This window comes from Acomys minous (assembly GCF_964271855.1).
Source record: "Acomys minous genome assembly, chromosome: 2".
NCBI lineage: Eukaryota > Metazoa > Chordata > Mammalia > Rodentia > Muridae > Acomys > Acomys minous.
The window spans coordinates 48,044,224-48,058,885 of record NC_140484.1 but is presented as its reverse complement, the minus strand read 5'-3'; the positions used below and the strand labels follow the sequence as shown (position 1 = coordinate 48,058,885).

General features: G+C 55.2%; 1 protein-coding gene across 4 annotated transcripts in view; it reads right to left on the bottom strand.

The window, feature by feature from the left end:
• The window catches only part of DAGLA (diacylglycerol lipase alpha), a 58,494-nt gene that overhangs the window by 29,778 nt on the left and 14,054 nt on the right, over positions 1-14,662 (bottom strand). Inside the window, exon 1 of one of the 4 annotated variants that reach the window (XM_084758111.1) lies at positions 8,440-8,565. The exons of 2 other annotated variants lie outside the window; for them this stretch is intronic. In XM_084758111.1, the coding sequence (XP_084614237.1) occupies positions 8,440-8,558 (119 nt within the window). In that variant the 5' untranslated portion in view covers positions 8,559-8,565. Of the gene's footprint in view, positions 1-1,692; positions 1,788-8,439; positions 8,566-14,662 lie in introns of those variants that run through there. One more of the 4 variants, XM_084758114.1, reaches the window with a different exon arrangement.

Here is a 14,662-nt window from a genome sequence, read left to right as displayed (position 1 = left end):
CCTTTAGAAGTATTGCCTTTCTCATTTCCAGGCCCACAGCCCACCTGGGCAGGGTGGCCAAGGGGCTGGCCTTTGAAAACACAGGAAAGGAGATGGTAGCAAAGAAGGTGACAGAAAGTTGCGTGGGCTGAAGGCCGCGTGCGCCACCAGCCTGTGCCCGGGCGTGTGCAACCCAAGTTAGGGGACCAAAAGCTGTTGCTTTTCACACGTCAGCTGTGCAGGAGCAGAAGGCAGAGCTGAGTTTGCCCAGGGCCGGGGCAGAACTTCAACAGGAAAGGGGTACTCAAATGCCTGGCCCAAATGCCTAGACAGTGTGCCTGGGGCAGCCGGGCCAGAGAGGAAAGCCATTCTTCTGTCCCCCAGCCAGGGTCTGAGGCTAGCAGACACCTGACACAGCCTCACTGCTGTGTCACTTCCTCTGCCAGGGGTTGTCACTATACTCGTCCAGGTTAGTTTGCCTGTTTGCATCTCACAGTGGGAAGACTGAGGCTCCATAAAGTTAGTAACATAGCAAGGGGCAGAGTCAGGCTGTGAAGCCAGTCAGGTTGTTCTGTTGGGCTTGGGATCAGAGACCTTGGCCTATAAAAGCGCCATCTAGGGGTCAGGCTTGGGGTTATAGGAATGGGGCGATCAGAAACCAACAGTACCTATGGCCGCCTGCACTGAACTAGACGTGTTTCCAACAATTTCAGCCACATGTTTATTTTTTACTTATGTAGTACTTAGTGCTGCTAGATATGGTATCAAGAAGTCACAGAATCCCTTTTTAATACTTCTAACACTCTATGAACTGCTATATTTTTTCTCCTCATTTTATAGGCGGGGGTGGGGGGTGGGGTGGGGAAATGGAGGCTCAGAAAGGTTCACATAACCTGCCCAAAGTCACTCAGTTCAGTGACAGTTGGAGCCAAGCATAAGGCTCCAGAGGCCGTGCTTGCCCCAGCTGCCTCCCCCCAGCCCCCTACCAACGCTCACCAGGCTCCATTTATCACCAGGCTCCACTTCTAGTTCTCACGCTAATTATTTTCCACTCCTCTTCAATGAAAAGAATTTGCCATCTGCCACTGGGCCCTGCCACTGACACCAGCCAACTCCCCAGGAATCAATTGGGGCCTTTCGCTTCCTGCTGGCTGTTCTGGGAGGGCTGCTGGCTGCTGGGGAAAGGGGGAGGGGGGGCCGGTGAGAGTGGCAGGACCCTCTCTTTGGCAGCCTGCACCTGACTCCCTACACTCTGTCCCGGGCAGGGAGGTTTCCTGAAGGTGGAGGGTCCCTGTAGCTCTGGCCACGCCAGGCTCTGCTTCAGAATTCTTCTTTAGAGATCAGTTTTCTTCCTCCCCATAGGCCTCTCGTGCTTGTTTCAGTTCTCTGGACAGAGGTGGTCTGGAGGGGCCTCGTCAGACAAGCTGTGCTGGCCTCAGGTGGGATTCTTCCCCGGGGAGCTGTTGGGCTGGAGCAGGCAGGTGGCAGCAGGCAGGCAGCCAGGCTCCTCCCAGGCCTCGCAGCCCAGCTCACTCCACTACATCTCCCAGCCACACCCTCTTTCAAGTACATAAACCTGAAGGCTGCTCCAAGAAGCAGCCCCCACCTTCCCTCTGGTTCTGGTTTAGGGCTGATAGGATGCTGGACCTGGGATCAGTCACGTCAATTAGTCTGTGACCATCACTTTGCTGATGAGATAATGACGGTACTCACTTCTCGGAGGGGCTGCGAGGGGCCGGGGAGAACATGCAGAGCGAGTGGTTCACGGAAGCCGGGTCTGTTCCCACATACGTCAGTTCCCCCGCAGCGTGTACAGAACCTTTACCTTTGCACCAAGCCTGCTGCCCTGCAACAGAAAGCCCCTGGCCCTCTAGTCCCAATCCTTGTTTAAGTGACCTTCTCAGGTAGGGTGGGTGGTATCTCTGTGGAAACTACCAGGGTATTGCACAAGTCAGTGATGTGGGAATGCCACCTCTCTACAGGGGACAGCTTGGACTCCTGAGCTCCTCCTGCCCAAGGCCACAGGCTGCAGAATACTCCAAGTCCACATTCCTTCCACCGCACTGCTCTTTCTGGAAAGCCTCCCTTTTTACTGGGGCTCTTGGCTTCCCAGACGACCCCCTGCAGGGAGGATCTCAGCTGTACCCCATTCCCAGCTCCTCAGAACTTCCTCGAGAGGAGACTGTCAGTCTCCGGCGCTGGTGACACCTCCCGAGAGGAATTAGCACCTTCCATTTCCCTAGGGGATCCCTAATGAGGTCGATAATGAGGTGTTAAGTGGGCACACCAAGCGTCACACCTCCCCTCTGGGGACCCCCACCCCCTGGGCCCAGCCTACCCTGAGCCACGTTCAGCCCCACCTCCTCAGGCAGTGGGCCAGCACTTGGATCTGCTCTGCTTGGGTGCATGCTGCTCAAAGGTGAGAGAAAGCCTCCAGATGAGCCGTGTGAGCCTCAGAGGGCCACCTCCTGGGCAGTACAGCCATCTAGGGCACAGGCCAGGGGCACAGGCTCTTGGGTTTCAGCCACTCCCAAGTCATCTTCAAAGCCAGCGGGGAATCAAATGACAGCAAGCAGAGCTCCTTCCCCAGGGAGCTGCTCTACAGAGCTCTGGTGACTCTGAAAGGCCAGCACGCACCCTCACTCCCCAACTGTGGAATATGGGACCACCAATAGCACAAGCTATGGTCCAGCCTCTCCTTTGCTTGGATCTCCTTTTTGTGCCATGTGAAGGGAGGTGATGGTAGCAGGCAGGCCTCTGGCGTCTAGCACTCTGTCATTTAGAGCAAGGTTTTGCTGCTGTATGCATCACTAGGCTTTGAACTAAATGCTCAAAAATGCCTAAAAGCGGTGAGATGGAGGAGCCCTCTGCGCAACTCTGACATTTGGGGAGAGCCTTGGGACACTGCTCAGGTGCCTAGGCTCATGAGACTATCACACATCTCCCTGCCTGAGCTAGGAGGGCGGAAGGGTCCATAGGAGAAAGCCCTTGACCTCAGGCCACAGCTGCTTCTACTCTCACACTCCCTCTGCACTCTTCCCCTCAGCAGGACAAAGCTGGACTAGTCACAAGTTGCACAGGCCTCCGAGAAGGGGCAGTGACTGGGAGGCGCTTACTGCTGGGTGGAGCACAGGCTCGCTCTGGCCCTGGCCCCAGGGACTCTATTTCTCAGCCATCCACAGGGTGAAGATTTCAGAGTGCAACGCAGGAGGAGCTGGCTACTTCCTACGATGATTCAACAACCATTTCCCCATCAGTAAACAGCTGACACTGATGACAGTGCTTCCCTATGGGCTGGGGTGTGACAGGACAAAGCTGTAGAGTGTCAGGAGCAGGCTCGGACACAGGATGCTCGGTGCTATGAAATACATGTACACACTGCTTTAGGAGCCACTCGCTTCTTCCAAAGCCAGAGATGGCTCAGCAGGTAAAGGCACTTGCCACACAAGCCTGATAACCTGAGTCTAATGGAACCCATGGGCAGAAGCAACTCCACAAGGTTGCACGTGATCTGTCCCCCATCATATACACCACCAATAAAAAATGTAAAGCATATCATGATTGCTAAGTGGCCTTTAAATAAAATTAAACTCTTGGGCATTGGCTCTAAAGCTTTCTACCAACCGCCCAGACGCCTTGCCTCCTGCCATGATCACCAAGACCCTCCTCTATAGCACAACTCTTTTTTGGGTGGCAGGCCTGCTCTTGTCCGTGGCTATTATTGTGCACCTGGCCAGAGGCTGTCTTCTTCTGGCCTCCTTGCTTCATGTGACCCTTCTGCTGTTACGTTCCGGAGGTCTGTCTTGGGGCCTGCCCCCCCAACTGCCCCAGGCTCCAGCCCTGGTGGTGAGTCATTTTGGCCAGTGGCCCACTTTCTGCAAGTTTCCTGTGCATCGGCTTCACCTTCTCTATTACACTGCACGTTCCCGGGGAGAAAAAGTTGGCTTCTGCCTACTTCTGTGCTGGTCTAGGGGATAGGCCCCAGCACTGTGAGCAACCAGAAGGCTGAAATAAAAGGCACTGGGAGTAGGGCACATGCCTCCAGCACAAGGCCGCCCATGTGGGACCTGGACAGGACCGATGGTCCACTTTGTTCAGGACAGGTTACGGCGGGGCAGAGGCAGGCCACAGTCTGTTTGGTGTTATCTTCCTTCCCAGAGGCCTTGCCCTTGATAGCCAGGTGCCCAGCCTTGTCATACTGTCACTTCTGTGGTTTCACTCCCTTGGTGCAGCAGGAGGTGGAGCTGGGGCCCTCTGCTGCCACTTGGCAAGACCAGAGCAGGGGCAGGGACAAGGGTTTGGCAGGCCCTGTTTGAATCAGCCTGGGTCTATTGCTTGCTGTAGAGGGATGAAACAGGCCTCTGTGCTGGCCCTCACCTGGCTGAGAAAAGCCAGTGGGTCCTACCTTCAGGGGGCAGACCTTTTAAAGAAAGAGCAGCTGCCAACATGCGTGAAAGACTAGCAGGAAGGTGAGCACTAATGGGATGCCCATCCAGTGTCTTTAGGCCAGACAATGTCCTGGTGAGCCCAGGGAAGCTGGGGCTCCTGCCAAGCCAGGAGTAGTACCTCATCTCCCTGCACCCCACTCTATCCCCACCCCCCACCCCCGGGGCCTCAGGGCAGCAATGTGACAAAGCCTGCTTCCTCAGCAGGCACAATCCTTTCCTGCACATCCCAGGAAGGCTCTGGAGTGGGGGATGGCAGTGGGGGAGGGGGGGGTCCGGGCTTGCGTCATAGCTCGTGCTGGCTTCTCCACCCTCAGTGGCCGCTGGTGGCTATAAATACCACTCCATTCTCTGGATGTTACAGGAGATGACCTAGAATCGTGGCTTGGAGGCCTCCTGGGGCCCCCTCCCGGCTCATTTCAGATGGAGCCTGTCTGATCTGAACATCCTTGCAGCTGGAGAGTCAGCTCTCACCTGAAGAAGGAGTGAGCCCAGAGTAGCCCCTGAGACCCAGCAATGCCTCGGCCAGCCTCAGGAATCCCCACACCCAAAGGTCAGCACTTTGACTCCAAACCCTCTTCACAGACTAGGTACTAAGGACACCAGGCCCTGACCGGCCCAAGAGATACCAAAGAGTCAGTGCCCAAGGACACGAGCCACCTGACACCTGCTTCCATCTGTACCACTACCGTAGCCTCCGGCTTTGAGCTCTCTCTCTGGGGCCCCACTCAGAGCTGAAAGCTCCAAAGCCATTGGATCCTAAGCTGTCTTCTTCACCTTGGCAGCCCCACAGTCTTGATGTGATTTTTGGTTCAAATCGGATTCCAAACATGTCATCATCCTGGAAGTTTCTTTGGGACAATCTCCACTTTGATTGGGGCCTTTGGAGTGTCAGGTGTTTGGTTGGGCAGCAGCTTCTTCCTCCTACCAGACACCCTTGCCTTTGAGGGAGACTTCCCTTCTGAGAAGCCCAGGCCTGGCTGACCAGGAGCACAGGACAGAAGGTGGTCCTCAGATCTGGCAGAGAGAGGACAGCAGTCCTCACGGTAGTAGGGTTTGGTTCCAGGTTTTCTATCTCGGGGCAGGACAGCCTTCAAGGGAGACCAGAACAGCTGACAGGGGAGTGAGTGTCCAGGGCTGTGTGAACACAGGTGTGACCTAGCTAAGCAGTTCTTTAGTAGCCATCCTCTACTTCCTGGGCAATCAGAGTGCCAGCCACATGCCAAGGACCTAATGGGTGGCAATAGAGAAAACATGGAACAATGTGAGATCAGATTCCCACAGCACCTCCAGTCAAGAAGGAAAAAGAGGATCCAAGCCAGTCTCACATATAGCTAGGAAAATTCTATCACAAGACAGAGAGGCCACATAGACCTGAGTGTGGCAGCCCGGTGTGGGGCTAGAACTGGGCCATGCAAGGCAGAGAGACCACTGGAGGGGGTAAGAGGGGACAAGCACATAGCACACTCCTCTACACAGGCTACATGTGAGGCTGCAGAGGGTGGGGCCAAGACCAGGTTAGCAGAGGCAGGGGGACAAAGAGGAGGTCAAAGGGAAGGAACACTGGGAGGGCCAGGGCCTTGTGGGCCAGATCCTGGGACCTTGGCCTGGGCAGATGTGAGGTGAAAGAACATGGGCGGCCCAGGTTGAGAGCCAGCGTACAAAGCAGTGACAGGTAGGCCATTGGCCTGTGCAATGGACAGTAGACCCTGGAGGGGCGCTTTAAACTACAGGCCTGGAGCTACTTTGCCCCACACAAAAGCATTATATTTCCAAAGAGTTCTTACTCAGGTGAACCTGTCACATGTATGAGAAAACATGCCCACGGCAGGTACCACTCAAGAGTGGCCACTGGGCTCTGTTCCTCAAGTATGCTTGGAGCCTGAGGCGTTTCCCCTGAACAGCGAACTCTTCACTCTTCTTGTCATCCATCCCTGACCATGACAATAGCCACACAGGGAGGCTTAACTCAGGAGAAAGTCCCCCAGCTAATGTGAACCTACTCAGCGAAGGGAACGGATAATAGATCTATATGAGGTCAACTACCCACTAGTCCACCCACCCACCCATCCATCCACTCAGGCATTCACTCAGGCATCCATCCATCCATGCATGCATACACACATTCACTCAAGCATGCACGTATATGTGCATGCATACATACATACATACGTACACACATACATTTAAGCATCCACTCACCCACCCAATCATCCATCTACCCATGTATTCATCCAACCCTTCACTCAAGCATCTATCCACCCACCCACCACCCGCCTATCCACCCACCCACCCACCCACCCATCCATCTACCCATCAACTAACTCAAGCATTCATCTATATATCCTTCCTTCCTCTACATCCCTCCCATTTCTACTCATTTTACAATGCCCATCACGCTAGAATGTCCCCCCCCCCCCCCCGTCTCTCTCTGGGATGCTAGGCTTGTAGAGGCAGTCTCTGCCTCCACTCACCTCCTCTCATGCTTTCCTAAGCACAAGCCTTTACTCTGTCATTCTAACCCTGTCCTTACTTCTCCATCTGTTCCCCAACCCCATCTCTGAATGCCTCAGGGACCCTTTCCCTGGGCCTGGCTGCCCTGTCTCTGAAGCACCCCCCCCCCCAAATCACACAAGTTGGTTGCATTTTCCTCTCAGCACTGTGTAACACCTAATGCTCTCTCTCTAGTTTTCTGGGTGGCTCCCTCACTAGAGTATGGCTTCTTAGGGACAAACGCCTCTCCTGTTCTCCCTACTATGTCCTCAGCACCCAGAAAATGGCCTGGCAGGTAAAAGGCAGCTGCCTGAAGGAAGACCATTTCTGAGCAAGGCTCAAGAGACAGAGATAAATAATATACAGGAGCCAGTGCAGAGCTGAGCCAGGGCCCAGGGCTCTGATAGCTTGGCTCAAGCTTTCTTTGCCAGGAAGCCAGAGCTCAAGCCCCTCACGCCCCGCCCCTGTGGCAGGAGTGATGCAGGAGCTCACACTGGCACCCGTGCTTTGAGCAGGGCAGGAGTAAGTGTGGTATCTTCATCCTATGGGGGAAGCTCTCAGCAGCAAAGGAAGGCCGAGTGACTAGTCTGCTTGTGGTGAGGTTCTGTTGCCTAAGGGGCTCCTCCGCAGTGATGTCTGCCTCCCCTTCATCTCCCAGATCTGAGCTCTGGGTCTTCCTAGGAATGTGAGCAAGCAAGTGTGACTTAAGCCACCTTTGTTAAGTGTCTAGGAGAGAAGGAACGAGGCGCTCAGAAAGAGTCCTGAGGCCTATGTTCTCAGGACACAGCCCAGGGATGGAGGCCTCTCCCAGTGACAAGGCCTGTGCCTCCTCGGCCTGACCAAGGATGCAGTGGCAGCCTTCCTGTAAGCAAAGAACAGGGCGTGGGGGAGACTTTGTCTCTCAGACCCCAGGGTCTTCATAGCAGTTGGACAACGACTTGTTATCCCCAGTCTCTAGGGCTCCCTTCCCCACTGGCACACTCAATTTCCCAGCCTGTGGCTTAGGAATAAAGCCCCTGAGAGATGTGGAGCCCAAGCCTGCCGTTGCTCTTCTCGGGGACCCTGCCACGCCCTAGGTATTGTACACGGGATAGGTATTACTACCATGGCCTAACTTCAGGGGGCTCCATTTTTGAAGTCTGCCAGGATAAGGCTATTCAAACCTGGCACCTCTGAGAGTCCATGCAATCCAGGCAAGGCCGAGCCTGGGCTCCTCTTCATGTGATTCGGATAGAAGCAGATGCTGCATCCTTGGCCACTGGGGAAAGGAGGAAGATCCTGGGCATGAGCCTGCTCTCAGGACGCTTACTCATTCTACCTCCCTCCCTGGGCCTCACACCAGCTCTCTGCCAGCTTGCTACAAGGAAGTACTGCAGCGGCCATGCCCACTACTCCTGTGTGAACACACACGACACACCCTACCACAGGGCTGTAGGGTCCGACATAGTTTCTCTTCCTCCTGCTTGCCCCAGCACAATCCCAGAGAGACCAGAGGAAGGGTACAGATGAGTTTTCAACCTACCACCTCTTACTCAGAGGCTGAGGGCTGAGGAAGGGTGATAGGTCAGTGCTGGACCTAAGGCTGCAGAAGGGCTGATTTGAAGTCCTTGTGGTCCACGGGTGCCAGCCCTTCCCCACCATGTGCACAGAGCCTCCTCGTAGCTCTTCTGGGGCTTTGACAGCACGCATGAGATCACGTCTGGGAAGCGCTCAGAGAGAAAAGGCCAGAGGGATAGAGGTAGGATTAATTAAGTATTAATGTGTTTATTTCATTAGTGCTTCTGTTGACTGCAGGGGCAGAGTGGGGGAACACATAGGACTTGGGGTCAATCAGTGTGGGCTACGACAGGGCCTGGCCACTTAACAGGCAAGTTGTAGCCACTTTGAGCTCCAGCGCCTGGAGAAGAGGAGTAACAAGTGTGGGCTGCTGGTTTCCTCACCTGTAAATAAGGATGCCAAGAGTCACAGTCCACTGGGCTGCTCATGGGGAGCCATCATGGCAGGCACCGGGTACCAAGCTGTGTAGGAATGGCAAATAGTGGAGTGTTCCTTCCATCACTGGAGGACAAGGCATAGGAAGAAAGCCCCCAGGATGGGCTCTGTGGTGCTTGCCAATGCTAGCCAACTATGTTTGTCGCCAGGCAGCAGAATGTGGAGACAACTCCCCCACCCCCATGCCCATCCTGGAATCAGAGAGACAACTCTCTCTCATCCATCCTGCTTAGTCTTGGGCCCCTGGGATCCCCATGGCTAGAAGTCAAAGGTTATCTCTGTTGGGTCAGGCTGCCCTCTCACCGTAGCACATGGGGGAACTCTCCCAGGCCAGTCTGAAGTGGCTAGGCAACCTCTTGCAGCTGTGCCCATCTGGAGAGGTTGATATCAAGTCTGAGCAAATGTGCCCTCTCAGCTTCCCTCTGTTTACAGAGATCTTCACCCACGGGAGGTATAGTACGGCCTCTGAGCCCGCTTCTCCTCAGGGCCCGTATGGGCAGGTACTGAGTGACACAGAGGTCATGGGTCATACATTGCACTGACTTTCTTAAAGGTGACTGCACAAAGCAGAATGGAAACAAAGATGGCACTTAAGAGTTCCCCTCTTACAAGACTAAAACTACTCCACAAGGGTAGCCATGGGCAAGACAACAGGAAGTGAGGTGTTGGGCTTCTTGTCCAGCTAATGGAAGCCCCACCTGGGGCTGCCAGCTAAGGGAGAAAGGGAGTTCCTCACCCTTGGATCTAGTCACTGGTTACTTAAACCTGTTCCCTTTGCCCCAGAGGACCCAGATCACAGCCTCCAGGGGCCACTGTGGACAAGCTCTGTCAGGCAAGGGAGAGGTGCTGAAAGGGCAGACCCTTAGGAGACTGTGCTGTACTGGAGAAGTGCAAGTGGCTGAAGCAGATTCAGCCAAGGTCAGGGATAGGACGGCTTGAACCAAGACAAGCTCCCCTGCTAGGAGGAGGGTAGAGGCCTGCAGACTGGCCACTCCAGGACAGAAAGGAGCAGATGTGTCTGCACAGGGCCCCTGGCTCTAGCCATGTGTTCCTCTGCCCCGGCTACACAAAAGTCCCATTGATGCTGCCCCTCACCCCCGCGCCCTGGGGCCAGTGCCCCAGAACAGGGCTCTAGGGGCCTCTTCTGCTTCTAGCTGACAGTCCAGCTGTTGCTGCTGCCGCTGCTGCTGTCCAGGCATGCCAGGCATGCCAAGCCCGGGCAATATGAAGTCACATGCTCTGCGAGGGCGAGGGCATGCAGTGCTGGGAGAGTGTCAGGGAGTACAGGAAGGTATGTGTTCATGCGCAGTACAAGGCCAGCAGAAAAGCTGGGTGCCAAAAAGCATTGCCACCTTCCTGCCCCTGCCCCTGCATCCTGCTCAGTCCCGCCCATCTTCCAGGAAGGCAAATCCTTGAGCAAACAGAAACAGTTAGACAGGTGCAAGAGGGGGCAGGGAAAAGCAAACACCAAGGCCTCGGCTCTGCCTGCTGCCTGATGGACTGTGCTCTGAAGGCCCTGTAGTGGCCACTAGTGCCCAACGTGTGGCCTGTGGTATTTAGAGAGTCTCAAAGAGCAAACGAGTTGACTCCCTGCTATGGACTCCCCCAGAAGGCCTGACTATGAAGCAGGTGAGGCAGCAACAGGAAGAATGAAGCTGAGGCCTCCAAAGTAAGCTCTGACAGTTGTCTGCCACTGACCTAGGTCCACTACACATGCTCCCTCAAGCTTTGTGTAGGGGACAGGGTAAGTCACCCCACAGGAGACATCCTGGAGAGGGCTTGAAGTCTGCTGAAGGACCCTGAACAAGTCATAGAGCCTTGGGGCTGGTGATACCCAACACTCACAACCTTAAAGTTAATTGGATGAGGCCTATGTCTGCCATGGGATAAGATACTCTAAAGACAGACACTTGTGCCCTCCCTTTGGCTATCAGGCTATAGAAACAACAGTCTCCAAATAATTTTTAAAAATGTCCCTAGGAATCTCATGCTGGAGGAAGAGAAAGGCTGAAGCCTGGTGCTAGCCAGAGGAGAAACTGGTCTCTTAGGAAGAGGTTTTCATGCAATTCTGACCACCTTGAAGGCCAGACTAAAGCAGACAGCGATCAGCAGGGCCACATCCTGACCAGGCCTGTGTCAGGACCCTGGAGACCGACTTGGAGGGGTCCCTGGACCCTTCTAGCTCTTCTGCCCCCTCAGCATGGCCACGCTGCACTCTCTTTTTCACCACTACTTGTCTCTAACTGGCCAACAGGGAACAGATGGTCTGTCTAGCATGTTGGGTCTGCCAGAGCTCAGGCTTTGACCCTAACAACTCCAGTAACAGGCACAGGGCTCAGCACACACAAGCCATCGACTATGTGAGTGTTCAGCCTAGAGCTGCCCATGGGTGTGGGTGGACTGGAGGCCATATCAGAATGAGGGATGGTGCTTCAGGTGGTGCTTCAGGGGCTTACCATGCTTGCCCAGTTGTTCTTGGACACCCCGCCCCCGCAAAGGAAAACAGTGCTAACACCTGTGGCTGCAGGGCTAGGCAGAAGGAAAAGATAGGTCACATCTATCACACTGTCAGGGGCTGCAACCCCAGGCAGAACCCCTAGAGCTGAGAGAGAAGCGTACCACTCTGTTTTGGAGCTTTGGCTTTAGGCTAACCCCAACCTAGATGCAAACAGAGGACCGGCTATATTCTAAGGGTCCAGTGGAGGCAACATGCCCGCCCCAAGTGCCTCAGTGGGGTATGCTGCAGGCCCTCAGTGCTTTCTCCAATCTTGCTGCTTACAGAGCTCTTCAGGGTTCCCAGGTTTAACGTCCAAGATGCTGTTGGGGCCCACCAACCCCTTAGGTAGAACAATTGGTGCTCCTCCATCCTGTGCTCCCCAAAGGCTGGGGGCTGCTACGGGGCAGGGCTGCACACCCTGCATCTCCATGTCCTTGGCATCCAGCACAGAGCCTGGTGCCTAGCAGCTGCTCAAGAAATGTCAAACAAGGCCCCAGCCCGGCTCCTTGCTCCTCTCAGATCGCACTGCCAACACACTTGGCCAAGAAGATAGCAGGAACCAGGGCAAGACTGTCCCTGAGCTGGGGAGTACGAGGAGGCTTCCGCCCCTTCAGAAAGTGCCCACCTTGCATGCACCAGGCCTCACCCACAATCAGAGGCAGCTCTGGGGACATGAAGGCTGCCTCCCCATCTCCAAAAGCAGAAACCAAAGTTAACAGGGGGTGAGCAAGGGAGGTGCACCGGAACTGCAGGGAGAAAGGCAGTTGTGGTTGCCATCTGCTGTGAGCAAGATGCTTGGAGAACATGCGCTCCTAGCTCTGAGGTCTCCCAGCCAACTTGGGAGGGTGGGGTGGCCGCTCTGCAGATGGGAGCAGGCATCACAGCCAAGACCTGAGAGGCCACAGAAGGGGGGGGCCTTGCTGGGGCCAGTCCTACCCACCCAAACCCTGTGGCTGTGCCTGCCTCACATTCTGGTTCTGGAGCATATGGGGGCCAGGATGCTCCAGGCTTCGGGGAGTCGATTCTACGATATGATAATGATAAACAGTATCAGCCATTGTTAACGGAAAGCCCAGGTGCCTGACTCTCATCAAAGCAACTTCCAGCCATCACCTCATTTCACCCCATTATTCCCACAGAAGAAGGGCAAAGAGGGTCCAGGAAGGGATGGCCAGGTCCTGCCCCTCTCTATAGAGGGACCTGGCTAACAAGGACCCACCCAACAACATTCTGGGGCCCTTGGACCTTCTATTGTTTGTTTGTTGAGACAGGGTTTCTCTATGTAGCACTGGCTGTCTTGAAACTTGCTCTGTAGACCAGGCTGGCCTTGAACTCATGGAGATCCGCCTGCCTCTGCTTCTGCCTCCTGAGTGCTGGGGTTAAAGGCGTGTGCCACTGCCGCCTTGACTATTCTTTAGAATCCAGGAAACAACAAACAGAGCACCCTGATGGAGAGGAGCCTTGGGGCCACTGAGGACCAAGGATACAGATATCTGTCATAGGCCATGCAAGCTCAGCAGCAGGTAGAAAGCAAACCCCAGAACCCTCCCTACTCCCCCAGATTCCTACAGCCTTGCCCCACCTGGTGCAGGCCTGGCCCTGTCTGAAGCTCTGCCTCTCTAACACACAGGGCCCACCCTGCTCCCATACAAGCAGCTTGACAATTCTTTTTAAGAGAGAGCCCCCCTTAGAGGGACAAGACTGTGCTAGCCCACTGGGAAGAACCATCCCAGCTGGGACCTGATGTTCCTTCATGCCACCCATGCATATTGCCTGCTCAGGTGACAGCTGGTTTTGCCTTGGTGCTCCTTTCTCCAGTTGTGGGTCAAGCTGTGTACCAGGTTAGGCTTAAGGCTATTCAAGCCTGGGCTTGCCAGCCTTATTCCCACCGGAGACATCTTACCACTGTGCCTGTCCACAAAGAATCAGCACCCTTTGGCCCAGACATTCAGATACCCTGCTTGTCAGAGGTGCTGGCTGTGGCACCTGAGAGACAACACTGCTACATTTCTCACAAGGCAGATGGATGGGTGCCATAGCCAAATCATGCCAGGGTCCCAGCTCTCACTCCCAGCAGCCATCTCCTGCTACTCCAGGCCAGGGAGTCAGGGCAACCCATCTCCCACTGGTAACAGGAAGGCAGGGATTCTGGGGCTAGTCACCCAGAACTGCACATCCCCCCAACCCACCCCTCAGCTCACCCCACGCAGCACTGCTGCCACCGCCCCCACAGGCCTGCTAGCAAGCCATGCACTGCAGTGCTGTCTGCTCAGTTCTCCCCCACCCCTCCCCACACTGTGATTGCAACACCTCTGTCCTACTGCCTGTTGGGGGAGGCTCTGGGTGTCTGAGAACCAAGTACACAAGACCTGTGAGGTTTTTTCCCCCCCTGGGGGGTGGGGAGCCAACAGTGTTCTCCTTTCTCCCAGGGGTCCTTGGCCCTAGCTAGGTCACTGAGCTGACCCCACTTCCTGCCTCCAGAGTCCTCAGCCCGGCTGCCCTGTCTGTGTCTGGGAAATGCCTCTGAATCAATGGCTTCCCTATTCTCTGGTCTCTTGGAAGGGGCAGGGCAAGCAAGGCATTTGGCTCAGGACTCTTCAGGAGCAGCCATGTTCAAGACCTGAGCCTCACTTGTCTCATGCTGGGAGGTAGGGGTGGCAGGCTCTTTGGCAGCACTAGGACGTTGAACTTACTCTATCCCCCTCACCCCATCCTGGGACTAAGTGTGAGTTGCTGTCACCACCCAGACACCTTCACAACTCCTGCCTCAGCGGAGGCACAGCCAGGCCCAGGGTGAGTCAGCCAGGGAAGTCCCAGCACCAGCACCCACCACTGGAGAGGCTCTGCTGACACCTATGAGTAGGGTATCCAGCCCCTCCCACAGAGGGTGAGAGGAACACCCGGGCTTCCTCACCCCCATTTCCTGCTCCCTGAGATAGGAGCCAGGCAAGTGGAGCAGGGAGAAGTCACACTGCAGACAGACCTGAAAGGCATGGCTGCTCTCCTATAGCCCCAACCTCTCAGGCTTAGCACATTAGCGGAGAGGAGTCCCTCAATGCCAGGCACTCTAGCCTCCAAGTACCCTGCTTTCCAGGGTTCTGCCATCTACATGACTCCAGATGTAGGCATGGACACTCTGCCTCATTCTTGAGGGGCCTCCTACTTGTCAGGCCAAGGTGGAGAGAGGGCTGAGGGCCCAGACCCCTTTTCCTGGAGATCAGACCAAGGCCAAGTAGAAAACAACACCAGCTAGGAA